This window comes from Hirundo rustica, chromosome 15 (genome assembly GCF_015227805.2).
Source record: "Hirundo rustica isolate bHirRus1 chromosome 15, bHirRus1.pri.v3, whole genome shotgun sequence".
NCBI classification, from domain to species: domain Eukaryota; kingdom Metazoa; phylum Chordata; class Aves; order Passeriformes; family Hirundinidae; genus Hirundo; species Hirundo rustica.
Genome location: NC_053464.1, coordinates 16,044,373 through 16,070,860, shown reverse-complemented (window position 1 = coordinate 16,070,860; position 26,488 = coordinate 16,044,373). Strand labels below are relative to the sequence as shown.

General features: G+C 52.7%; 1 protein-coding gene across 8 annotated transcripts in view; it reads right to left on the bottom strand.

The window, feature by feature from the left end:
* Positions 1-8,851: 8,851 nt before the first annotated feature.
* USP31 (ubiquitin specific peptidase 31) overlaps positions 8,852-26,488 on the bottom strand; it is a 29,842-nt gene continuing 12,205 nt past the window's right edge. The window contains exons 4-19 of one of the 8 annotated variants that reach the window (XR_005703250.2): positions 26,188-26,280; positions 24,949-25,084; positions 24,281-24,425; positions 23,339-23,522; positions 22,731-22,842; positions 22,398-22,492; positions 21,810-21,887; positions 21,492-21,621; positions 20,776-20,895; positions 20,394-20,619; positions 19,852-20,010; positions 19,072-19,224; positions 12,889-18,084; positions 12,092-12,129; positions 10,259-10,335; positions 8,852-9,809 (exon numbers count right to left, since the gene is read on the bottom strand). Coding sequence is in view for 2 of the 8 variants with exons in the window: in XM_040079572.1 (XP_039935506.1) it covers positions 16,544-18,084; positions 19,072-19,224; positions 19,852-20,010; positions 20,394-20,619; positions 20,776-20,895; positions 21,492-21,621; positions 21,810-21,887; positions 22,398-22,492; positions 22,731-22,842; positions 23,339-23,522; positions 24,281-24,425; positions 24,949-25,084; positions 26,188-26,280 (3,172 nt within the window). In the remaining 6 variants the exon portion in view is untranslated. Of the gene's footprint in view, positions 9,810-10,258; positions 10,336-10,548; positions 18,085-19,071; positions 19,225-19,851; positions 20,011-20,393; positions 20,620-20,775; positions 20,896-21,491; positions 21,622-21,809; positions 21,888-22,397; positions 22,493-22,730; positions 22,843-23,338; positions 23,523-24,280; positions 24,426-24,948; positions 25,085-26,187; positions 26,281-26,488 lie in introns of those variants that run through there. The other 7 variants (XR_005703248.2, XR_005703251.2, XR_005703252.2 and 4 more) reach the window with 7 other exon arrangements.

Genomic DNA, 26,488 nt, shown 5'->3' with positions numbered 1-26,488 from the left:
ACAGCCACGGGAAAGTTGAAGACAGATCAGTGCTTCCCTTGGGGAGAGCTCATGGAAGCAGCTGCTTCCCTGCTGCTCATCCATGTGGGGGAGATGGAAATGGGCGCTGTGGGAAACAAGACAAAGAAAACTTACGGCCCCATTTAGGTTTGTTCTGTGTCTTTCCTCAGCAGAAGGATGTGTAGTTTTCCTGACGGTGGCACATGAAGTGCACACACATCCTCTGGGGATGGCGGCTCTGCAACAGGTACCTGAGATTCTCAATGGGAGGGAAGATTATCATCATTAATCACCTCTGGGAAACAAGGCACTTTCTCCAAACTGCAGCCCTGGATAATGGTGATTGTATACACATGAAGCAACACGTCAGGGGAATGTTCCCTGGGTGACTCAGCCAACCAGAGGAGATAAAGGAATTGAAATTCAGCAATGCTGCTGGTTTACATCTTCAGAGGGATGAACTTCCTGACACATTCCAACACAGCAGGGCTCAGAACTGGGTCGTTCCTGCCACGAGCTGGACAAACACACCCGCTCAGCTTTGGGAAATGCAGAACAGCAGCAGGACAAGCCCAGGGGACAGGTGGGCTCATGGTGCCCAGGGAGCTGCCACAGAGGCTCCCCTCACCCCTGTGCCAGGCCACGGGGGCTCACTCAGAAGCTCTGGCTGCTTAAATTAACTTTGGTCAGCCTGCTGCAAACTCACAGCTTAGCTCAGAGTCCAGCGTGGCCTTGTCCCCTCTGCTCAGGCTCTTCCCTGGCTGCAGAGCTGGGATGAGTGCGTGGGAATGAGCAATGTAGCAGTGACCAGTGCCAGTCCTGCTGGCTCCCCTGGCTGCAAGCGACTGTGTAGTTTTGGGAAGCACAGCAGGTTTACACCTGGCTGGGCCAGGAAAAGACAGACTGGCATAGGATTGATGAGGGGAAAGGAAGGGAAGAGTATTGGCACTGGTGGTGTGGGGCAGAGGATGCTGCAGAACAGCACCACACCCCTCCCTGCCAGCTCCAACAGGCCAGGGCTCACCTCCACTCCAGGACAAACTTCAAAAGGGGGAGAAAATGTTATTTCTCAGAGTTAATATTCCCTTGCAGATCTTATTCTGCTCATTATTCTGGTCGTTACTTAAGCAGCAGCTGCTCGTCACTCGTGGTTCGGTGGTGAGAGGGGCTGAGTGCAAGAGGCTAATTTATTTTCTTTTAGTGCTTCTCATCCATGGCAGCCCCTGGCTGCTCCTCACCACTGGAAACCGGAGGCATTTCAGATATTTCTAATGTATGACAGCAACTGGGAAACAGAAATTACCCTCTCTGAAATAATTCCTGAGACAGATTTCTTTTGGCACTTTGCAATGGACATGCGGAGGAAACACGAGCTGCATGTACAAGTTTGCTTTTCCTGGGCACTTTATTAGCCCCCACACCCCATTTCAGGGATAGCACCTGGAGGCACCTGGGGGCACAGAGGGAACACGAGCACCTTCCTGCCCTCCGTGGCCTCAGTGCTCCAGCAGCCCCGGCACCGCCACCGCTGCCACTTTCTGCCATGTGGGGCTTTGCCGAGCCAGAGTCCGGCCCTGGTGGTGCTGCCGTGACACTGGGGGAGTGTGGTGGCCCCATAGGAAGGACCCGTGGGTCCCTGCCCGTGAGTCCTGCCCCGGAGCCCAGCCCTGCAGCAGGGCTCGATCCCCTCCTGCTCTGGCCATCCTGGAGCCAGTTCCCTGGTTCCACCCGTGAGGAGCTGCTGGCATCGTGTCATGTGTTGGGTCCCCGCCGAGATCCAGAGCAGGAGACAAATGATCTGCTCAGGATGCATTGTCTTCGCTCCACCTGCTCAGCCCAAATGAAATTAAAATATTGACAGAAACAATTTCCAGAGGGAAATTGGAAACGTTAGTGGCGGTGCTGGAGCCAAGCGGTTCCTGGGAGCTGTCACCTTCCCAGCAGCGTGGGACAGGAGCATCCTCCAGCCGGGCAGCACCGCTGGGTGCCCAGGCAGGGGCAGCGAGGGCTCTGGCCGTGCCATGCGTGCCACCTGCACCACGGCATCTCCTGCCAGGGCACCAGAGGGTTGGGCACAGTTTCTGCTGCTTTCACGGAATCATTTTCATGTAATAGTTTGAATAAAGCAAACTTGACGATTTGTGCAGACACACGTTTTCCCCAGTGAGCCAGTGCTGTGGGGAGGGGAGTTCTTGCTCCCGTGCCATCCAGGGTATTCCCTGCCCTGGAGCAGCAGGAGCAGCGCTCGTGTCCCTGCTCCACTCCCTGCCCAAGCACCAGGCGTTCCTGCCCCACGGCACTGCTGGTGTCACACCTGGACGGGGACACAGCTCCCCAGGAAAACACCGCCATCGCCACCCAGCTGCAGAACAAGACTTCCCCTCCCAGTCCCTGCATTCTAATCCACTTTCATCTCTTATTCCCCAGGGCATTGTGGCACTGAGGGAAACACAGGCCATTTCTGTGCCACCACTAAACTCAGAATCTCATCAAAGAAGGAAACTGGGTCGGTTTGACAGGACCTACGTCTGCTCATCCACGCTGACAGGCAAGGATTTATATTCCCAGGCTCTAATTTTCCCATTAATTGAATTTTGCAGTGATTTTTCCACGCGTTTGCCCAGGATTAATGTCAGGCTAATTGGATGCAGTTGTCCGAACCATCTCACTCACTCACTCTGCTGTCTCTTAGTATACGCTCTCCTCCCACTCGACACGAGGCTCCAGCTCCTCAGGATCGAGAGGGAAGCTCCAAGGGGAGCTGTTTGTGACCCTGGTTGGAACCTCTCTGTTGGTGCCAGGCTGTCCAGGACCCTGCAGCAGCACCCAGCACCAGCACCGAGTGTGCCACACGCCCAGCACCCAGCCCAGCTCACCCCCTCAGCCTGGCACAGCTCAGACCTGGCACATTTCCCTTCATCCTCACCTTCATCACCACCCTCTGCTCCGCGTGAGCAGAGCAGAAGGCCACGCTGCCAGAGTTAGATGGGACAGGGAAGGAGGGGGCTCCCAGTACCTGCAGCCACATGGATGGAACATTCTCTGAAAATCCCCTGTGACCACAGGATCCCACAAGCACAGCACCCTGAGCACGGCTGCCTGCCTGGGGACAGCCCCTGTGGGACAGCCACGGAGACAGCCGTGTCCCCACAGCCTCAAGGACAGACACGACCCTCTGGCATAGCTGGCACGTGTGGCACATCCTGCTGCTCTGCACACCCCAGTCCTGGAGGCCTTGCAGAGCTGCTGCTTTCCTTGTGCTTGTTTTTTCCCACTTGAAACCTTCTTCTTGAGCATTTAATAGATACTTTGTATCTTGCAGATCAATTTTTTTAAAACGTTTTTAAGGAAGGTGCTTGGCTGCACACATTCCTGCGTGTGCCACCCGCTCTGGCTCACGCCATATAAACTACTGCTACTCGTGGAAATGCTAATTAAAGGTAATCATGAAAACCTCATTCGTTCTCATTTATATAAGTTACACAGAGGAACTTCCTAACCTTTGATCCTGGCCAGCACAGTCCATGGGACCTCTGTGCACACTTAGTTCGAAGGCAGGAGCACATCTCCAGCCCTGCATGAGGCAACCCCCGAGCTCTGCTCCAGCCACAGGAGGAGAGCAGGGTGCAGCTGGGGAGGGCTGGGCTGGCACATGCCACGTGCATGGCAAGGGGAGCGTGTCCTGCGACACAGGCACGTGTGCATGGCGCTGTCAGCACGTCCTGCCTGCTCACAGGACTGGACCCTGCCCTGGCACCCCTTGTCCCAAGAAGTTTCACATCTGTCACCCCTTGTCCCAAGAGGTGTCACCTCTGTCACCCCCTCCTGACACGAGGCTTTGCCCCTGGCCCCAACCCAACTGTCCAGCAGCAAGAGCAACTCTGCTGAGGAGATAAAAGACCAAAAAATTCCCCTGAGGAGTGCCAGGTTCCTGTTCCCTGCACATTTCCATCATCTCCAGCCCCAGACTCACCATCATCTCAATAATCTGTGTTGGTGGCTACCCTGGGGCTCGGCACAGCCACTGGTGACAGTGACAGTCACCGTGCCAAGGTGCCCACAAGTCACCATGTGCCAGCACAGCTCCCTCACACCCAGCAGACCCCTGGCCTCTCACACTCCTGGCACTGCAGCAGTGCAATTAGGACCTGTCACGCCATAAAAATATTGGAGCATTAAAGGTATTAGATAAAACTCCCTCTGCAATTAAAGTAGCTCACATCCTGGAAATCTGAGCAGCGAGCAGCACAGTTTCACCCAGTGATAGGACTGGATTAAGTTCTCTCCACAAAAGCCTCTTATTGTATGAAAAAGACCATTAGCAACCGTGGAAATCAATAGGGACTGGCCGCGGTGCTGCAACGCCCGGCTCAGCCGGCGCTGCCGAGAGCACCAGTTATCCCGGGGCTCCTGCACGAGTTCTGCAGGAAGGAGCTGGGCTGAAGCCGGAGTCGGTGCCGTCCTGCTGCCAGCACTGGCAGCTGGCTGGGAGGAACAATCCACGAGCCCAGGGAAATCTTCCCAGCAGCCAGCCAGAGCTGCCAGGCACATGCCGGGGTGATGGAGCATCGTCAGATGGGAGCAGGACTGCGGGGCCCTTCTCATCCTTCTCCTCGCTGTCTCCGGGGCTTGTTCAGCTCCTTTCACTGCAAACAGGGCTGGGAGCTTTTCCCCTCAGTCCCGGCAAGTGGCCACTCCAGAGCCCTCCGCTCCAGGAGCCAGGCTGGGAGCTCAGGGGCCACGGGACACTGGCTTTGAGATGGAATTTCCAGTGATCCTCCCGAGGGGAATTCACACCCTACAACAAACAGATGCAACACACAAGCGAGAAGGAAAAGTTCCCTGGGTTTAAAAAAAGCACTCAGCAACAGCAAGTGAGGCCGATACATTATTTAAAGGCTTTTTTTTTCCCAAGGAGAGAAAATAATTTCAGCTTAGTTAGCTTTTTAGGACACCCTAGCAGAGAGCAGGGAGCGCAGCGCTGCGGGCAGCAGGGCGGGCACCGGAGCGGGCGATGCGCGGAGCCTGCGGCCAAAGGGCGCTGGCAGCGGGACCGGGGCAGCACGGGAGCCAGCCCAGCCCCGGCGGCTCCGGACACAGCACGGAGACACGGGGGACACGGGGGACACGGTACCAGGGACACGGGGAGACGCGGGGGGACACGGTGCCAGGGACACGGTGCCAGGGACACGCTGGCGGGCGCTGTGGGAATGCGCCGCTGATGGGGAGCGCGGCGCGACAGGCACCGTGGTGCGGGCACGCTGATGAATTAGGTGTCAGCGGGTTTAATCCAGAGTCATTAGCCATGCCGAACGTTCGCATATCATTTGTTAAACTAATGGATGGCTGGAGGTCATTCGGTAATAAGAAAGGGAGAGGAGGGTTATTAGTTTTTATCAGACATGAATTGGCCGGAATCGATTGCTCGTTGGGTGCCTGCGGAGCTGTCGGGGTGTTTCCCCGCAGTGCCCCGGCGGGCGGCTCCGGCCGAGCGCTGCCCACCGGCGGCCCTGCCGCACCCGCCGCTCCCCGCCTTGTCCCAGCCCTCCAGGCTCCCCCGGCTCCCCCAGCCGCGGCACGGAGAAGCAGAAATGAGCTGGGAACCACTCAGGTGATGTCACATTTATCTAACAAGTTTCCGGATGAAAACTAGCATTTGGACTTACTGCGTTCGGGCTCAAAATTTGATTACATTTTTCTACGGCTGTAAATCTGCTTTCCTTTCTGCAACATTATTATTAAAGCCAGTATTGAATTCGTGGTGTGATACGTAAAATTTCAATCCTGGCTTTGACATTCCAGGAAGTTAAAAACCAATTACAGTGTGTGCTTTGCCTCAGGACAGAATGAATCATTGAACACAGCCACTTCACCGAGAGAAATTAAAGGCTGAAGCAGCAACACGGGGAAGGTATTACGTTAAAAATCAAAGGTCAATTAAAGAAAAACGGAGTCTATTTTATTTTTAATATTTTGCTTACATTTTCATTCCTTTCCGATGAACAAGGAGCCAAATAAACCCACACTTGTATTTATTTGCCAGGTAATAAATCCGGGCTGAAGCTGGTTTCAGGAGCTGAGAGGAAACATCGAGGTGATAAAAACTCCCAATAACCAGCATTAATCTCACTGTAACGAAGCCAGCACTGCAATAGGGCAGCACCTGCCCTCCCTGCAGCGGCGGCCGCCCCCACCGCAGAGCCAGGGGTACCCGCGGGGCGATGTCACCGTCACTCTGAGCCCACAGGGGCCCCTTTTGGCCCGAGCTTGGCTGTGCCACACTGGGACGGGCAGCACCGACCGCAGGTGTGAAAGAGAGTCCAAGCCAGCACCGTGGAGTGCAAAGAGCTTGGTGTCCCACAGCCAGCACCTTGCTGGGGACCGTGGAGCCGCCGGGGTGCACGGGGTGGGGCAGCACCGCAGGTCCCGGTGGCACGTCCGGCCCTGCCATACAAATCACTTCATAAATCAGCGGAGCACCCGCGCACCTCCGTCCCTGGGACCTGCAGAGGGGATGTCTCAGCCCATGAGCCCATCCAGCACCGGGGGAGCCGCCACCGAGTTCCTCCCGAGCAGGCACGGCAGGAGCGCTGATGGCACGGGCAGGATCGGCGCCACCCGGCCGAGGGCAGCGATTTCCCGATGTCCCCGGAGCAGAGAGCTCGGTGGGTTATCTCCGGGCCCTGGTGGGAGGTGCTGACCCCTCCTGTAACACAACAGATCGCTTGTATTTGCCTCGCTCGGCAGCAGCCTGTCAGGGCAGATGCCTCCAACACGAGCTCTAGTGATAATCCACACCTCGAGATGCAGTCTATCATCTGCTCGTTACCCTCAACAGATCGTTCGCAAAATATTCAAATGCTTAAAGACTGTCACAGGGGCTGCAGGAGCTGCTTCGCAGGGCGCACAGTGCCCGCCACAGGAGCAAAGGGATTCCCGGGAGCAGCGGCGGGCACGGCTTTATTTACAGTGTGGAGCACGGCTGTGGAGCGGCGCTGGGCGAGGGCCCGGCCCCCCCCGGCCCCGACAATCTGACCCGGCTCTGGAAACTCATTAGGGCTGTTAGGAAATGCACGCGTTCTCCGGGGAGCCGGTTCCGCAAGATTAAAAAGGGAGCGTTCTGCGGAGCACTCGCATCCACACGGAGTGCGAGCCACAGGGAGACAGCGAGCTAATGTATTCCCAGACAATTTAGAGTAATTTCAATAAAACCACAATTAGACGGCAGCAAATGGCGGGGAGAGCAGCTGTTGCAGCACCAGGACACCCAACACAACACAACACGCCCTGGCGCTGCGTGACACAGACAGTGCGGTGCGGCAGGAATGGGATCCCAGGAGCTCCTCCCGGGGCTGGGCCGTGCCTCCTAATCCCACGGACCTGCTCCCCAAGGACCCCATGCCCCCAAACCTGTAACACGCCAGCGGGATAAAGATCCCCAGGTCTGGGAATCCACAACCAGCCTCCATCTGTAAAGGCACCAGCATCCATCGCCAGAGGAGAGCCCCACAGGGGGCTGGGGGAGCTGGGGCAAGGACACGTGAGAGCTGGGGAGGGTGCCCAGCACCAGAGCCCTCCGCTCCCAGCCGTCTCCTGCCACCTGCAGCCCCAGCCCAGCCTGCTGCCCACCAGCTCCTGTCACCCACAGCAGCGAGACCAAGCTCCAGGCAGGAGGGGACATATTATGGACACAGGTCCTGTGGGGTCGGGGCCCCCAGCCAGACCCTCAACCAGCACGGGAAGGGGCACAGGAGACCAGAAGGGAGACCCCCACATCTCCAAAGCCCCTCAGGCCTCCCCTACCCACAAGGTGGCCCAGCCCAGGGGGCTTCTGCTGGTCCCCTTCCCCCAACAGCCCCTGTGCCCCTGACCTGGGGACTCACTGTCTAATGGTAAATCCACCTTGGAATCAGCCAGAGGCTGATGTCACTGTTTCTTATTAAAAGCTGGGTTTTTGCTCTACGATGGACTAGTTTTATGTTCTCATAAATTGCCAACAGTTAGTCAGATCCCCACAGAGCCAGGATCGATACCTGGCTGAGGGGAAAAAGTGCTGAGGAAGGAAAAGCATTACTCCAATTAGAGCAAAATTTAGGAGTCCAGGGGTAGGGGTGACAGTGCCTAATGTGTTACAATTTATTGACAGCCTCCCAAAGCTTAGGTTTTGTTCTGGGTCTCAGAGGCAGGCAGGTGTCCCAGCAGTCAGGAGCAGGGAGTCACACATTCACTCTATGCATCCTCAGGCCTGGCTGGCATCTCCAGCCAAACACAGGGTGTTCTTGGCTCCTCCAGTTCATCCATCAGCAGTGGAGCCCCGCTGGTGCACCCTGAGCTGGCAGCAGCCACCCTACAGCCCATGGGACAGGTGACAGCCAGCCCCAGACCAGGCTCTGGGGACACAGGGACCAAGGGAACACCTGGCACTCCCCCAGTGGTGCTCCTCAGGGACACCCCCTCCCTGGGGTGTCAGAAACCTGTGCCCAGCTCTGCACAGCCTAATCCCAGTTAAACACAGCCTAATCCCAGCCCAGGAGTGACATCTGGGAGCCCCAACCCTGGGCTCCTCTCCCGACCCCACTCTAAGCACTGCCAGTCCCACCCTGCCCTCCCCATGCCACGGACCCTCGGAAAGCGGGAGGCAATGGAATTGATCACTCTGAGATTAAAGTTCTCAAGTGTTTTCCATGGACCTCTCACCCCCTCCCAGGTAGGCTGGAGGATGGCAGTGGGCTCTCTGTTAAATCCTGTGGCCAGAAAAACCCAGATGGATTGGAGAAATGTTGGCAAATATAATAAACACAAGTACATTAACTCTAATTCTGCGAAGCCTTTGGCTATATTAATCTCTCTTTAATGTAATCACCTATAAATAAATGATGACCCCATGATTTAATATGACATCTGCCACCCCCATTTCTACACAAGATGTGAAGCAGTGCCTCTGGTACAGGGTAGGGGTGGGGCTCGTGTGCGTGACTGACCAGGACAGCAACCGGTGCCCGAGGGCTCAGCTCCAGCTCACCATCCCCAGCAGGATGGATGGAAACATGGCCAAGGCTCCATGGCAGGGCCTGGCAGGGGCCATGCATCCCCCAAGGCCTGGGGACCCACGTGGGCAAGGGGGGATGCAGCACAGCTGTTGATAAACACACCAACATCACCATTTCTGTACCAGCACCGGGCAAGGGGAGATCAGGACAGCCCCTCTGGAGACTTGGGGAACAAGGGGCTTTTACTCACAACTTCCACTTTGGTGAGGACCAAAGGGGCACAGGGCAACGCTGATAATGCCGCTCACCTGTGCAACAGTCCCCTCCTGCAAAAATGTGCATGGAGGAGGAGGAGAGAGAACTAGAACCCTTGAGAATCCAAAACTGTGTTGAAAGGTGAGTTTGTGAAGCCCCACCCAGCCCGATGCACCGATCCGAGGGCTCACTGGAGCAGGAGGATCTGAGTCCACAGTGGAAAGGCCTCCAGGCATGGGAGGGGGCACATCATCTTCCATCCTTCTGCCAGAGGACACCCGGGATTGCCAAAGCCTTTCGTGCCTCGTTTGCCCTGAGGCTGGGCAGCGCAGCAGGGGCTGGTGCCTGCAGCTGGGGCAGCTCTCCCAGCCCGGGTCACACGGAAACGATCCACCAAGGACAGAAGCTTTCCGTTCAGCACCCAGGAGCAGCAGCCTGTCCTCCTTCTGCCTTGCTCCATCCTCATCCTCGCTGGGCTGAGGCAGGTGGCAGCAGGAGCAGCCCGTCCACGCTCCCATCTGTCAGCCACACTCTCCTCCGTGCCTGGAGCCACCGCTGCACACCCTGCCAAAGGAAGAACAGCCTTTAATTAGGACAGAGCTGGAGGAGCTTCAAGCCTCCAGCGTCTGTGTTGGCAGAAGCCCCTCAGGCCAGCCCTGCCCTCAATACCTTTGGCCATGTTGTAGGAAGGGGTGGCCTGAGGGGCTCCTGGAGGCGTGGGGATCTGGCTGGGGGTCTCCTGGCCCCAAATGCCGTAGGACCTGGAATGTGTCCCTCCTGTCCGGAGCCTGGCCTCACTGCAGTGGGTGGCAGTGGGCACGGCTGGGGCTGGGGTAGCAGGGGCGTGCTCTGGGGCTGAGGAGCCCCTTCATGTGCGGGGCTGAGCCCTGACGCGAGGCACAGATGGACGGACAGGGATGACTCCCACCTCCACCTGAGCAGGTGTGAGCCCTCAGACTCCAAAGAGGAAGCAGATCACAGCCCCTGCCCTGGGGCTCACAGCCCAAACTCACCAGCACGTGGCTCTGGTGCAGAGCCCACACCCACTCTCGGGACCGCGGCCGAGCAGCGCAGGACCTGCACTGATGGTCTGTGGAGAGAGAAGCATCAGGAACAAGGGGGAAGGAGGGGCCCGTGAACCCCTCCCCAGCACGCAGGGCTGTGCCCAAAGCCAGGCCTCTGGTGGGTTTCCCCCAAGGAGCCTGGGGCACACAGAGAAGCTCCCAAGCCCGTGCCCCCATCAGGGGCAGGAACACGGCAAGGCTGAAGCCTGCAGCCTGGAAAAACGCTCACTCAGGCAGGATGCCTAGTAATAAATTTATTGTATTTTATTACATATTCCCCTTTTTGCACTTAATTCCAATTCCTCATATTCAAACTCTTCTTTCTGAAAGAAAATGATTTTTAACGTAAAAATATAAATTCTGCATATTAAAAGTGCATACACCTCGAATAATAAAACATACAAATAAATAATAAAAGGCATTGACACAGTCTCATGCAGTTGTCCTCAAATAATTTAAAATTTATGGTACAATGTTCAACCCCAAGTAGACAGCCTGCTTTCCAATTACTGTACAGGTCAAAAACATTAAAATACAGAAGAGAATATCAAAGGTGTGGGAAAGCCCCACGTCCCTGTACCGGGTACAGTGATGTGACATGCAGTTTGAGAACCGTAGATATTCCAGTGTAAAATCTGACATGGTGTCCAGAGGAGAAACTGCATTTGCAACAGGACTTAAAATTCAATTTTAACCAATGGTGAGGCACAGGTGGTGAGCAAATCTGTACAAATTCATACTTGGAAGGCCACAGGACAATAATGAAGCCACTGGTGGCCTGGATTCCCTTGTGTTACCCTACCCCAGGCAATGTAGCACCTCCAAGGGTTATTGCACTCACAAACGCACACGAGCCTGAGGCCGGCGCGTGTGCGCTGCAGGGCTGAGTGAGCCGGGACTGGTGGTTACTCTTAGTTTTAATCTGTGTCTTTTAAAAAACACGATTTGCAGATAAATTGAGTGCTATCACCTTTAAAAAAATAGAGTCCCTAAGCCTTTAGATCTAACAGAGACATTGTACAAGTCTTCAGGTGCTTTTCTTTTACAAAATAAAGCTTTTAATAGTAACTGCTTTACGATGCTTTTGTTGAGAAAACCGTGTCGGACTTTCATCTCACCACAGATTAAAACTAAATTTCAGTTCCCTCCACAGGTATCATTAGATACTGCCAAATTCTTTTGGATTAGTAGGCAAATGACAAAGATTAAAAAAAAACCAAACAAAAAAAAACCAAAACAAAACAAACAAAAAAAAAACCACCCAAACTAAAACAGAAAAAACCAACAGCCAACAGTAAAATTATCTGGAATGTTGTTTCCAAACCCTCTCCATGCCAGCTGACCAAGCGGAGGGCACCAAAGCTGCATGGCCAAAAACCAGGAGGAGCTCTGGGACCTGCACGAAGCCCAGGCCAGCCCTGGGCAGCTGCCCTGGCCATGTGGCACGCACGGCTGCCCCGGGGGACCTGCTGTCCAACAGGCCACGGCTCAAAGCCCAGCACTACAGGGTCCTGGAGCACGGGCAGGCAGCCCAGCAGCTCCCCCAGAAAGGCAGGCAAAGCCCCAAGACCAGAGTGGGCAGCAGGAGGCCAGCTGGGAACCGCTCCCCTCAGCAGGACCCTCGCAGCAGCTCCGTGTGCCCGCCCGCCCCTCCTCACAGCCCCCTCACATCACGTGCAACGGCAGGCTACAACCCTGAGCAGGTCGCTCTGCTAACAAAAGGAAAAACAACACAAAATAGAAATCAGTTTGCTCTCATTTCCCTGCTCCGATCCCTCTAACCTTACATTACGCTCCAGCCTCGTCAGTAACGCAGAATCCTGCAAAGGAAAGAGTCAAAGATGTGCAAAGGAAGCAGGAACCCAGGGACATGCTCCTGTGTGCCAGCAGCAGCTGCGCCATGAGGCAGCAGCACAGACTCCAAGCGGTGCTCCGGAGCGGCTCCGACGCCGAGCACGCCGCGGCTGGGCCAGAGGCTTGCATAGTTAGTAGGGACATGCATCGGGGACAGCACGGCCATGCAAGCTGCCTCCGCTGAGGAGAACGGTTGGTCATGCTCAAGTTTCGGCTTCAGAAAGCAAAACCCCTGCAGCGACGGCGGATGAGGGCGCTTGCAGTGGGAGAAGTGCAATTAAGCTGCTAGCTTTCTATCCTAAGCATCTTGTTTTTATTAATCCGTATTTGATAAGTCTGAAAGGGTTAACAATTTATACACCCGAAGTGAGACACAAGTTACAGAGAACTGCAGGCACCAAATTGTCTATCAAATGTGATTAATACAAATAAAAGGTGCCTCTTCAATACACGTCATTGAAAATGTGCTTATAACTTGACTACTACTAAACACTATCCAAAAGACACAGCCCAAAAAGGGTAAAAAAAGGTCTCTAGGTGACTCCTGTAGGAATTGAGCACTGGAATGAAGGCGCTGCTCTCCTGCGCCCAGAGGGCCAATTCCAGGAGCAGGAGCAAGGGGCGGACTAGGGACGTGGGGTGAAACACAAGTCACACTCCAGGTGACTCCAGCCCGAAGCCAGCTGGAAACACTGCCCGAACTCCTGCTTTGCCTTGGAGCTCACCTGTTTGGGAGCACGGCTGGGCTTCCCCCTTCCCCGGCATCTCCCATCACCGCGACGCGTACCTTTGCTTCCAAGACCTTGGCAGGAAGGTCCCAGACCCCACCACCTCCAGACAGGCTGGGGAGGACACACCTCGCAGCAGCTGCTCCTATCGCCCTCAGATGCCCATGAGACTTCCAGGCCCTACATGCCACCACCCAGGGAGGTGGAGGTCCTGGGCACCAGCGGCCTCTGGGAGATGGCAGAGCCCACCTCCCCTACAGCCATGAGTGCTTCTGACGGCCAACAGGAGCTTTAAGACATGACCATGTACGTGCAGCTGCTCCAGAACAGCCTCAAGCCATCGCTGCTTGAAGGATCCATATGCAAAGCCACGGTGGCGTTGGCATCTAGGACTTGGCAGATCCCTCTCCCAAGTGTTCCCTGGTACCATGCCACATCCTGGCAGCTGGACAACACAATACCATGGACAGGAGTTCCTACATGTGAAAGGGACAAGAGATAAATCTGCTTTAAAGCAAGGAGAGAAGACTGATGATTTTTCCCCAAATCCCTTTAAGTATAGGGCCTGTAATAGCCTACATTCTGTTTCAGAAACATTTATCCTGCTTCATTGATAGAGTTGTGACTGTAACAGCAACAAAGCTTTGATCAACACTCCCAGTGAACAATGTTTCCCAGACCCAGACCCTTAACCCTCTCCTGTGCAAGGAAGCTCATTTACTGCTGGAGATGTGTGACACCAACAAGCAGAGCAGGGACACGAGTGGCTGTTCCCAAGGGCCCTGATGCAGAGCAGACACGGAGCAGAGACTGCACACACACACCGTGACCTTCTGCCTGGCGAGTGCCTCGTCCCACATCAACCCTGGTGCACCCTGGTAAGTCAAACCACCTGAGGACACCCCAAGCCAAGCCCTCCTGAGGAGAAAACCCACCAGAGGAGCAGCATGCCACCCTTGGAGATGAGGGTACTGTCAATGCAGCCCCTCCTGCCCACCCACACTCTGTAGAGCTGGGAGCCTGTGCACCAGCGCTGCCATTCCAGAGGGACAGAGAAATCCAGTTTGGCAGCATAAAGAGAGCAGATAGTGCTGGAGCTGGCAGCAATTAGCATCAGGAATTATGGAGAATGTGCAGAAAGAGAGTGAGACTGGCATCTCATGGGACTGCAGAGGTTCAACTACTTTCATCAGCTGCTGGAATACCAGGACCTCCATCTCCCTTCTACCCAAATGAGAGCCCCAAGGACCATTGTCTTGCTCCAGATACAAACACTGAACTGAAGCTAAAACATGGGTCTGGATATAGCTTCAAATTTCCTTCAGTGAGGCATGCAGCACAGGGGCAAAACCACCTCAAAACCCACACACCAGCTTCAGTTTAAACTCCTTCAGTGAGTGATGACATGAAAAAAAAAGTCATTTGATAAAAATAACCTTTCACAAATGTCCATGGCAAAATGCACAGAAAATAGTTCTGTCTATTAAAAGATCCCAAACCGAGTCAGCATAAGCCACCGGAATTACATTCTTGCTAGAAGAGTTGTTACAAGAGAAGAGCCAACACAGTGTAAGACCTTAATACAGATAAAACCTTAAACAAATACTTCAACATCAACATTTCAGGGAGTAATTTAAGTACTGCAATGTGAAGCAAGTCTTATCTGCTCTGCTGGATATAACAGAAAATAATCCAAGAATAATCCAAGTCATACATTTCAGAAGCAAGCAATGCAATCCTTGCTTCTTGTTGCTGCAATAAATGAGACTGAAACAATGCCTGGGCGAAGGAAGGCATCGAGGGCACAGTCTGGGTTGGAACAGTCAGGGCATTACACGTGCAGGCCGTGGGCACTGCTGGGGCACGGAGGGGATGCAGCAGGACATCACCAGGACACTGCAAGGGTCACTTGGCAGGTGGGCTCAGCCCCACATGCTGACCCCAGCTCGATGGCACGCCCAGCTCAGCCCTACACACACTCCAAGCAGACAGCCACGCCTAACCCTTCCCTCCCAAGCTTGCTGCAGGTGAGTGGTGAGCAGAAAACTGATCACAGAGCAGCAAGGTGCCCAGCAGACCTGGGGACAAGGCTGCCTGCAGGGAGAGCAGCACCTCAGCAAGGGAGGTGGCACAGCCCCGTTTGTCATGCTGAAGGGACAGAGCACACACGACCCTGGCCCCAAGCTATGCCCAGAGAAGCTCTGGCATTGGACTGGACAGGCACAGACCTCACTCAGCAGAGTGTGCCCAGCACATTGCCCAGCTTGTCACAACCTACATGACAGGCTGTGGACATAAAGGATATGCAGCACATCAATAAAAACTCATGGAATTAAAAAAAAAAAAAAAAAAATTACACCACATATATGTAAAAGGACTTAAAAAATCCACCTTAAGAGGAACCTTACAGAACTTGAGGAATCTCCCCTGTAAGAAGGGCATGTAAACAAAGACATCAGTAGATGTAGTGTTTTGACCCTGATGGAGGCTGTCATCCAAACAAGAAGGGGAACCTTCCACTGAGGGACACGTGGCAGCCAGACCCATGGGGAGAGGTCAAGCGTGCCAGAGGGAAGAACACAGCGCTCTGGAGAACAGGAAAACTGCTCTGGGGGTCTGGGCACAGCCCCTCCAACCCACACAAAGGGGCCTGTCAAAGCATGCTCAGAGAGGGCAGGACAACACTTGATCTAAACATCACCCCGAGAGATAATGGAGGCTTAATTACACCACTGTGATAAGGGTCTGAGCACATTAGGAAATGCTTCCCAGGACTTTGAACAGGGGCACCCTGACAGCATCACGGCCATCCAGGTGTGCAGACATAACTCTCCCATGGCACTGCTTCCACAGGACGAGCTGGCCAGCAGCTGCTGCCCAGGGATTTCTTCTGTTGTTTAGCACAGCATTTCAGAAGAAAGTAGTTAAAACAGGACTGGGTAGAGGTTGCCTAAGGTATGGACAAAGCAAAACTCTTCATAGACGCAGCAACAAAAACTGCAGGTTACATTTCAAACTTCCTGGTGTTGGAATGCAAAAATTAAATCTATTACACAGACGCGCACAGAGACACACAGGTACCTTTCTGTCCGTCACTAATGCTAGTCCCTCCTATACTGGCTGAGTATATACCTGAGAAACAACATTAGTGTTGAAATATTGCCCTTTAGAAAGCTTGAAAATGGAGGGGAGCAGGGAGAGAGAGTTGAGAGCAGAAAGAAGCGACAGTCTCTCCAGTTTCCTTCGCATCCTCCACAGCTCAGAACAAGGCCATACACCAGCGTGGACACAGCCCACTCAAAACAAGACCAAAGGAACATCAGTTCACAGCTCTACAAAGCACACTAATGTCAGTACAACCGGGGTTCAGGTCCCAACCCTCAAATCTGAAGAAAGCTGTTGCACTTTCAACAGAGACTCCTGTACAGGTGCTATGGGACAGCTGCATTCATGTTCAACAATGACTCCAGCTAGGCTACTTGCACCAGTGCTGGCTGCCTGTGGCTATTTGGTTTGATGGCAGAATCAAAGGCGCTTTAACAACTTGCAGTTAACTTCTCCTCAAAACATACATTAGGCACATGAACAAAAAACAAGAGCTCAGAATAAATTAGCTTCTCAGCAGAAGAAAAGACACCTGGATTGCAGCATTTCACTGAGGTTCCAGAGAAGGCCGTACAGACACCTGCATGCTGGAAGGTAATTTTTTCAGCGGCTTGTCAGCAGACTGCTTGCCACTGGAAGGAGGAGACTGGACTCCGGGATCTAGCTGGGAAGACTTGGACTTGCGACTGGATAGCAGAGAATGTTTGTTAGATGTGGCATCTTTTGAGACAAGTTTTTCTTTTGTAGTGACGTTGGCATTGGTTTGAGAGGCTGGTGGGACACCACCTTTCTCTGGTTTGTCCTCCAGCACATTTTTACTGCCTGACTTGGAACTGACACTCCCTGTCTTTTTTGAAAGCATTGTTGTCTTCCCCAGGTCTGCCGATCTCCGTGTCTCCTTCTGCCTTAAGGCTGATTTAAAGAAAGACAAACCCTTCTCTTCTGACTTGCTGTCCCTCTTCAACCCGGAGCGCGCCCCGACGTTTGGGGACCGCAGGTTGGCCATGGAGGAACTGCGCACGTGCTTGCTGTCCGCTGCCCTGCTGTCGCTCCTGGAGTGGCTGATCCGCGGGGAGCTCGTTCTGGAGCTGCTGGTAACGCTCGTTTTATCCGACCCCAGGCTGATCTTGGAGCCCTCCCTGCTGAGGCTGCGGTCGGAAGTCCTGCTCTTCCCAGAGGAAGAGCCCTTAGTCAATGAGCCTGATGGGGCTTTCTTGGCAGCTGCGGAGGATGGAGAAGAACCTGACTTCTGCTTCTGTTGAGCTGATGGGACAGATGCCTCCAGGGGCTTCGTGCTGTGGTCCTTCCTAGCCTGAGCGGGAGCAGGAGACCCGTGTCGCCCGCTGACCCTAGAAGAGTCTGCCTTACTTCTAGACCGGGAAGCTTTCTGAGAACTCTTCAGTGGAGGAGAAGAGTGAGAGACTTTGGTCTCTTGGGTAGCTAAGACTGTCCTTCCCTTCCTCAAACTTTTATCTGGCTCAGAAGCTCCTTTGGAGCTGTGACCCTTTTTAGGGGTGTCATGTGCCTTCTCTGCAGCCAGCCCTGTCCCAGCTGGGGCTTTCACCTCCTTTACTGGGGAGCTGTCCACAGAATCACTCTGGTCAACAAAGGCGATTTGATTGTTGTTATCAAAAGGGTCCAGAGCAGGGTGATTCCTGTCTGGCTGCACAGAGCTTTTACCATACCCATCTGAAAGATCTGAGCTAGATGTCCTTACAACAGACTCTTCCCTGAACGCCCCTTCCATGACAGCCAAAGGGGCTCTGCGAGCTGTCCTGTGCTCTCGCCGACTGCTGTCACAGGGCTCCAAGTAGCTGCTGGAGAGATTCCTCAGGCTGCCAAAGCATGAGGTGGAGACTTTATCATCAGCAGCTTCCCCAATCTTCTCCAGAGTGGAAGCAGAGGTATGTACCGGGGAATCTCCAGAGAAGCGCGATGGGGAGTTGGAGCGGAACTGCAGTTTCGCAGAGAGCGACCACGAGGGCCTGACACCATTTTCACTCACTGCCAGTGGGCTGGTGACAGAGGATCTGGATGACAAGCTCTGACGCTGGACACTCCTTACAAATGGTCGAGTTGAAAATCCTCCTGCAGAGAAAGCAAGTGACAGTCTCAATGGGAAAGCCAAGGCTGCAGCTGGTTTACCCCACCCATCCACATTTCCCCACGAGAGCCAAGCAGCCCACCCACACCACACTATGTGTCGCTCCATGCAGGCTGCAGGCACAGCTTCTTGCACAAAAGCTGAATGAGGAATCCAGCAACTGTTATTTGCTAGGTGTCACCCAGGAGTAACTCTCTGAAGCCTCTGATAACTCAGATTCCTCTCTCATCCCTGAGCAGCAGGAGATCAAACACAAGGTTTGCACCTCAAAAGTCCTTAAAACTGGCAAGATCACCAGCTAGGATTACGATTCTTATTAAAGAATATTTCCCAGAGCATTCTGTGAAAGGCAAAGTAGGATTCCTACCTCTAGATCAAGTGATGTAGTTGTATTTAGAAATGCAAAATGTAAGTATTTTAGAAGTGTGACTTCCATAGCCAGACCCGACAGCTGTCACAGCATGGCAGCAGGGACATCTCCACCCCAGCTTCCAGCTCTGACTGACCCATGAAGCTCCACATTCTCAGAAGTTACAAGGCAATGCGTGGAGGAACCAGGAAAAGCCAGGAACTCAACAGTAACTTGCATACATAAGGGATTTTGCATCTCCCTCCCTGGGACCATCCAGCAGTAGAAATTAGAGCCCCTACTGAATCTGTCAGCACTGTGTCAGCCACGCTGCAAAGGTGATGCAGTGAGACCCAGAGAGAACACAGGCAACAAGAAGTTACTGATGAGAGGTTTTGTTGATGGCATTCGCTTTCTTTGAAAGGCTCCTTGCGGTCCCTGCCCTGTTCTCCTCCAGCCTTTCACATGAGACAGAAGCCCACCTGTGCTCCTACCGAGCCAGCTCTTGCCTCTCAGCTGCTGGAGTAACTGTCCCTCTCAACCACAGATTTTACAGCTGTTTTAGTACGGATCTTGCAGCACAAAGACAAGGGGCCCAGCTTCCCCCAACAATGATACACACCATCATCTTCACTCCGTTCCCCAGCGAGCTCCACGGACTCCGAGAGCGAGGCGAGGGAGGTGCGGCGCGAGGAGGCGGCGGAGGCGATGCTGGGCTGCTTGCTGCCCGGGAGCCGGCTGACCCAGTGCTCGCACAGCGACGAGCTGGTGGAGCCTGCGGGGACCGCACGCGTCAGCAGCAGCCGCACGCGCAGAGCCCCGGCAGTCAGGTGCTACTGCACTGCTCTGCCCGCTGCACCTGAGCCCGGAGCTGCCCCCACGGCCCAGCACCCAGGCACCGCCAAGGGAAAGGGGCTTTGCTCTTATGGAGCATTCATGGTCAGGACAAGACAGAGCTGCACTCGTGCAGTGAATGCCAGCATGCAGGCACTGGCGGCATTTCAGCCGCCACCCCAACGCCACAAAAATCTCTTTTTTTCCAGGGGCAGGTCACTGAGCTAGAACCTGCCCACAGCTCACCCTGGATTTCATCAACACATGCACTACTGGTGCCTCCTGGGGACTGAGAGTCCCGATTTGATGTCCTGCACAAGGGCAGCTCTGAGCTGTGGGGGCATAGGGGCTTCCCCATCGCAGCCTCCCTGCCAAAACTGCCGTAGCAGAAGAGGTGCAAAGTTCCCATGGCCTCTGGCACACAGCCACAGACCCAGACAAGACTCACTGAGTTCTGGGATACAGAAGTGGGGGTTTAAGCAGAGCTGAGTAGAAAATTCCCCAGGAGGACAAACCACCCATGAAAGACAACTTCGAGCCACGCCTGGACAGTGCCAGCAGGGCTTACCTGCCACCGAGCTGTTGGCAGACCACGAGGGGATTGCTGTGCGTCGTTGGTAGAACAAGATATAAGCGGTCTGCTTGCAGACTTCACTTTCAGAAAGCTGCTGAACTTCGCTGTCATCAAAGCAGTACCACTGGCCATCAACAGAATTCTTGCAATATGCTAAGAAATAATACATTACTGTAAGACTCCCTCACTCCTACTGCTCTCAAGTTTGCTGTATGATATTTAACATAACCTTATCTGCTATGATGGACTCGGAGGACAATGCGAGGAACAGATTTATTCTTGCATCATCTTCCAGTCTGACCGGCAAGATGGAAGCCTGAGGCTGCCAGAACACAATAAACAGCTTACATTTCAGGACTTTCTTACTCCAACATTACCACTGAGAATAGAACATTATTTGGGGTGGCTCCATTCACTTCACCTTCTGTAACTTGTGACACTGCTCCCATCTGCGACTCCCTTTCTGACTCCATACAGAAATATAACCAATTTCTTTTTGAAAGGCTCCACCACAGATAGCATAGCAGGACACTTGCCTGTATAGTGTCCCCCTTGCATGGTGCCATGGTGGTTGCAGACAGCATACAGGTCATAGATGTAGTCCTCAGGATCTCTGCCGAGGCCATAAGGTTTCCTCCAAGGTGACCAGTGCGATGGCAGGCTCCAGCTGCTCTGGCTGCGTTTCACAACGTGAGGAGTCATGTCCAAGCCACTCAAGGGAAATTTAACCATGTTCTGAAGTTTCATCCTTCGGTCTCCCTCCTGTGTAGAGAGAGGAGCATGAGCTGCAGAGGCCAAGGTCACCGTGCCCAGGAAAACCCCAGGTGAGGAACACATAGGGCAGAATGGCTGATTCTAAAGAGGGGAGTCTACTCACATCACTCAATAGCCCTCCAGCAACACTACAGGTACCCTTACCTGTCTAAACCTTTTGAGATGTATGATGAGAACATCAGGTAAGGTCCAGAGGCTCAGTGTGATGCTACCCTGCTGCAGCTGCTTGCAGTGTGGGCATCGCCATGCATCATCTGGGGCAAGCTACAAGAAACAGGCAGGAGTGGGTATTGGTTTCCAAATTCCAAGGCAGCTTGCACCACACCACTGTTCCTCTGCAGCCCCAAGCTCAGTGCAGACACTGACCCCTCTGCCTCGTCTCCCTCCAGCATTTATAAGCTCACTGGAAATGCAGGGTTCCCAGTGATGCTTTTCAGAGTGATAAGCAGAGACATGTGCCTCACACAGGAGGCACTTCCTGCTGCAAGGCAGAATTCAGGCAGTGCTGCTGTGCAGAGCACCTTTCTGCACCTTCTAAGTGCCAACACACAACTGCTCCAGGACACTCCCATGAAGCCACATTGTCCTAACCCTTTATAATATTTATAATATTTCACTGAAGGAAATTGCCAGAGAGGACTAAGTTCTTGCCCAACATCTGGACAGCAAAGTACCCAGCAGCAGGACCTCCCACAACCTTCTCACTGCAGAGAAGCTCAGTTATTAGCACAGATAACTAGTCTTGTGTTACAAATCTATTCTCCTGTCACAAGGAATCAATGTTTGCAGAAAAGAGCTGCTCTGGAGTGAGGGAGTTCCTGCAGCGTGTGAACAAGCCAGAATACACAGTCGGTATCTACCTGTTCCTCTTTGGTGTACAGTTGGAAACACTGAGATAAAGTGCAGATCTGAGGTTGATGATGAAGCTCTCTCTGCTGGCGGACACTTTCAGAGTCTGGAATATATTCCTCTTCTGTATTCACAAATAAGCTGCATCAGGGAAACACCACATTTACCAGCACATTCCCTTGCTGCCCAGGCTGTCCCTGTGGACAGGGGCTGGGCACAGGTGGAGTCTGAGTGGTCTCATGTTCACTGAGGACACATAGTTCACACAGCAAGCTGCAAGCAGCAATTGTGAGGTGAACACAGTTTAAGGTTTTTTACTTCATACTTACTAATCTTTAGTTTCTTTGTCCCATTCTACCACTAATTTCACATGAGCAGTTCCCCCCTGTCCGCATGACTTCAATGCCCTGCAGAGAGGAGCAGACATAAGTCAGACCATCCCTCAATCCAGTCTACATTATCTTCTATATGTATGTAATTTCTCTCCACAAACCCTTCATCCTTCTCCCACTCCCACAGACCAAGTTTGCAAAGGAGTAAAAGGAATTCACACAGCAAAACACTTGGCAAGGCTGGTAAATGCCTTCACCCAAGTATGCGAGTTCTGTAAGGCAACGTACACCTGATACAGAACATTTACCAACATTTCAAAGAGTAACAGGCACAAGAAAATAATTTAAAATAGTGGGAGTAATATTTTCCTTCTGTTCTCCATTTCCAGGGAGGACAGACTCCAGATGGCATGACATACAACTGAGGTATTCTCACACAGCTTCCTGAGGATGTTCCCTCATTTCCCTTCTCCTCGGGCCTCTGCAGTCCATTCCCGTTCATTTCTGCATGGTTAACCCCGAGTTCCCAGCTAACACAGCTCTCTCCACTCGTGGGAAGCACCCAGCACCCCAGGGCCAGCTCACCTTTCCACTGTGGGGTGGCAGAGGGGTCGCTCCTCCTGAGGTAGCAAGTATGTTATGCCCACAACACTGACCACTCGCAAGCTGAATGGGCAAACCTGCAATAGAGAGAACAGGGACCACCTCAGCGGCTCCAACCCAACCTGCCCACATGCAAACTGCTCTCAGCACTGGCTGACAAAGACTTTACCCTAGAGCTCATTTGACATGAGAATGCAAACGCACAAGGACTGAAATATGCCTGTGCCAATGAGCTGACAGCAGGCTGAGGTACAGCAATGGAACCTGTGCATCCAATAGCTCCTCTCTGGTGACCAGAGAGGACATTTGTCTCACCTGCAAGCAGGCTGCAGGCCGCAGGAAATACTGCATCTTCTCCAGTATTTCCTTCTGCAGAATATCCCAAGCAATTGTTTTTTCCAAGTGCAACACGAAGGGCAAGCCAAACCTATGGGAAGGAGAAGCATTGAGGAACGATTAAAATATTATCCTGTTCAGCAATCAAAACCCCAAACTACATGGAAGAACTTCTTGTGAAGTTTTGTGAAGCTTCAGAGGCTGAGGCAGCTCCCAGGCTCCAGCTGATACAAATGCCTTCACCATGGTTGTTTCTCATTCTCTCCCTCCCCTCATTTTCACTCAAATTTAAAATTCCCACCCACAACAGGGTCTGGTCAAACATGTTGCTCTCAAACCAGACAAAGATGATGTATCCTCCTAACCGGGCTGCATTTGTTCCTCTACAGTAATGCGATACCTGAAGTTCACCAAAATTAGAAATACTTTGCTGCACCCATTAATGCTTTTCAATCAACATGTTCTTTAGCACTTGATGTGAGCTAGGGATGCAAGCTGCTGCTCCTTCACCTGGAGCCTGTACTAAAATCCAGGTCAGCTTAGGAAGCAGCCAGAAGAGCAACTCCAACCACGCTGCTGCCAGTCACCTTTTGCTCTGCTGTCCAGTGCACGCTCTGTTACACACCAGCAAGACAATCTTGTCATTTGCTGCTGCTTTAGGACAGGACTGTTCCAGTTTTCCAGACTTCACCGTTCCTTGAGAGTAAGCTATTGTTCGGGAGTGCTCAGTGCCACATTTCAAGTTATTCAGGTTATTGTTCACATGTATTCCTGAAAAATTAGGAGAAAGGAAGCATTTCATTATATCATTTGCCTTTAGTGCCCTGATGCCCCCCTCAAGAAGCCCTCCTTGGAGCAGGTCAGTATCAGGAATTAGGAGCATTTTCATCACTTGTACAAAGGCTTCAAAGAGCAACTACCTTTCACAGTGACTGTTTCTTTAGAGAAGGACATTATTTGCAAGTGCTCCCCATCTGATTTTTCACAGCAGGTTGTACAAGCGCTCTCAGCTTTTACTGCCCGCAAGAAAAACTAAGGTGCCAGGAACCCAACTTGTTATTTTCAATAATAAAATTTGTCTTTGATTACACTCCATCTGCCCAGGACACCACAATTCCCTTTCACTGAGGGGACATGCAGAGGCTGAGGGGTTTGAGCTTGGAAAGAGAAAGTGTTTGTTCATTCCTGAGACTGTTTATTCATCACTAGCAATGTGATTTTAAATAACACAATTTCAGTGGCTTTATCTGGGCCCTAGCAGGTCTTTAAATTAAGCCTGACAAGAGATTTCACATTAAGCCAGCCTGGCCTGCAGCATCTGCCCCGAGAAGAGGCAGAAAGGAGCGTACAACACTGCTTGATAACCTCCCAGCTAACAACACTATTAAATCTTCTGGAATGAGCCTGGACAAAGTCAGAGCTGAAATCAATACACCAGAACATCAACAGCTTGTGGGACTCATTCTTTTCCACACAAACCTCCCTCACCAGTCACCTGAGGTGGGCATTAAGTGGAGTTATTGACTCACCTCTCTGACTGAGGATGCCCTCAGGCCTGAAGATCTCTGGGGTCTCAAAGGCAAAAATGCAGTCGCTCTCGTGGATGGTGTCCAAGTCGTCGGTGTCACAGAAGGAGCGATGGAACCCATCATAGTACATCTCTGTCAGCACGATCTGCAGGCAGCAGAAGCAAACCAGAACCCATCAAACCACCCGCAGTCTCAGCTCAGTGCCCTGTCTGTCAGCTAGGATTTCCTGCTATGGGATGGCAGGAACATCCTCAAGACAACCTGTCATCAACCAGGAGCTAGGAACAGGGAAAAGGACAGCCATAAATGAGAAGCTGGGGTAGAGGCAACATATGGAAAGGTTCTGATGGAATGCAACAGCTTTCTCGAAGCTCTTCCTACAGAGGAACGCATCGTAGGTGCCCAGTGGCTGCCTCACTGCCAGCGTGCACAGATCACCACGGGGTCAGGCAGGCCTGCACACTCCACTGAGGGCTATTCCAACATCACCAGGATTCAAACAGCCAGTGCACAGGGAAAAGCACGATCCAGATTTCCACCACTACCTTGCTTATCTGTTCAACCACAGGCAGCGGATTTCGATTCCTACATATCCATCAAGGGACAAAAGCCTCCAGGCTCCCTCCCACTGCAGGGAGGGCACACAGGTGAGCAGCCCAGCCCATTACCTGCTCCAGGGGTATCTTGGTTTCCGAGGAGACAGCCTCCCGCAGCCTGGCCACTGTTCCGGAGATGGGCACGGCCACCCCGATGCGCATGCAGTGCGAGCACTTGCCCTGGTACACCACGGTGACGTAGAGCGGCCTGTGGAGAGCAGGGAGCACTGCTAGGCTGGGCTGAGCACCTCTGGGCACTGCCTGGAGCAGCCTCAGCCCAGCCTGGGCACATCCAGGCTGCCCACCATGCACAGGGCCCTCCTGGCTGTTCGGATCCACCTCACACTGGAGCTGCGCTCAGCTGCAGCCAGACAAGGGTGTTTGATTTACAGACTCCTTTCTTACTACATGGCCTGGTGTTTCTTGCTCCCACAAGCAGAACATCTTAAAAAAGGCCCACAAAGTTAAAACCAAAACTGTCTATGAGAAGGCACCCAGTTTTCCAACAGGGATCCTGTAAGGAAGCTTGGGAGACTCAGCATAAGACAGCGCCCTGAAGTACTTGGAGAGCTGCTGCTGGGAAGAGGCAGCCTCTCAGGCCTCAATTCCGCCTCCAACAGCAGCCAGAGCGCTACTGGGGAGAGAAGAGGGAGGGGGACACATTCCCTGGGCACACTCAGCCTCCACCCGGAGGTGAAGCAGGGATTTCCAGAGCAAATGTGACAGAGCAATGTTTAATCTGCCCTATCATTACTCTGTTCCATTGCTTCTGGAACCTACACAAGTTTTCCGTATGCAAACATCAGGTGAAGGAGTTTATTTATACCACAGGTAGTTTGGCTGTGCATCTCTATCTTCGCTTTGAAGATTTTATCTGGATTTTTTTCCTCCTCTGAAGATTTTTTCTTTATTTGCATCAGCTGTCTCTCAGAAAAGCAAAACATTCTGCCGGAAAGATTTTAACTTCCAGTTTTGAAATCGGAGTGATCAGTGAGGCTCTTCTAAAAAAAGTGTTTCACCCTTTTCCCTTTTTTCACTTTTAAAATGCTATTAATCAAGTGAAAAGCAAAATATTTTGGTCATGGGAAGCAAAGACTTTTTTTCCCAAAATTAATTCTATAGGAAGGATAAGTCTTCCTGAAACAAGGCTCAATTTTTCATTTTACCTGCAAAGCAAAACATTCAATCCCCATGTTTATCTTTTTTAATGACTTATCAGAATTTTGCTGGTACTGTCTTCCTGCTGCAGCAAATTACACAACATGTCATGCACGAAAGAGAGCCAAGGTCAGGCTCAGGACAGCTCCGTACCGAGTGTGGGGCAGAGGGATCGGCAGCGAGATGCAGAGGAAAGGGTCAAACGTGTTGCTCTGCTTCTGGCAATGAGGGCACGTCAGGGAGGACCTGGGACAAACATGGATAACAGGACACAGTTACACCTCACTTCACGGGAACATCAAATCCCATATTCACCAACAGCAGATCCAACGGGAAACCCTGGAAGGGTTTTGTCTTTGGAGAGAGGTGAAGTGACGGGACAGAGACAGTCAGCACTGCTATGCACACAGCTCTTACACAGGAAAAACTCCAGACAAGAGTCCATTCTCATTCT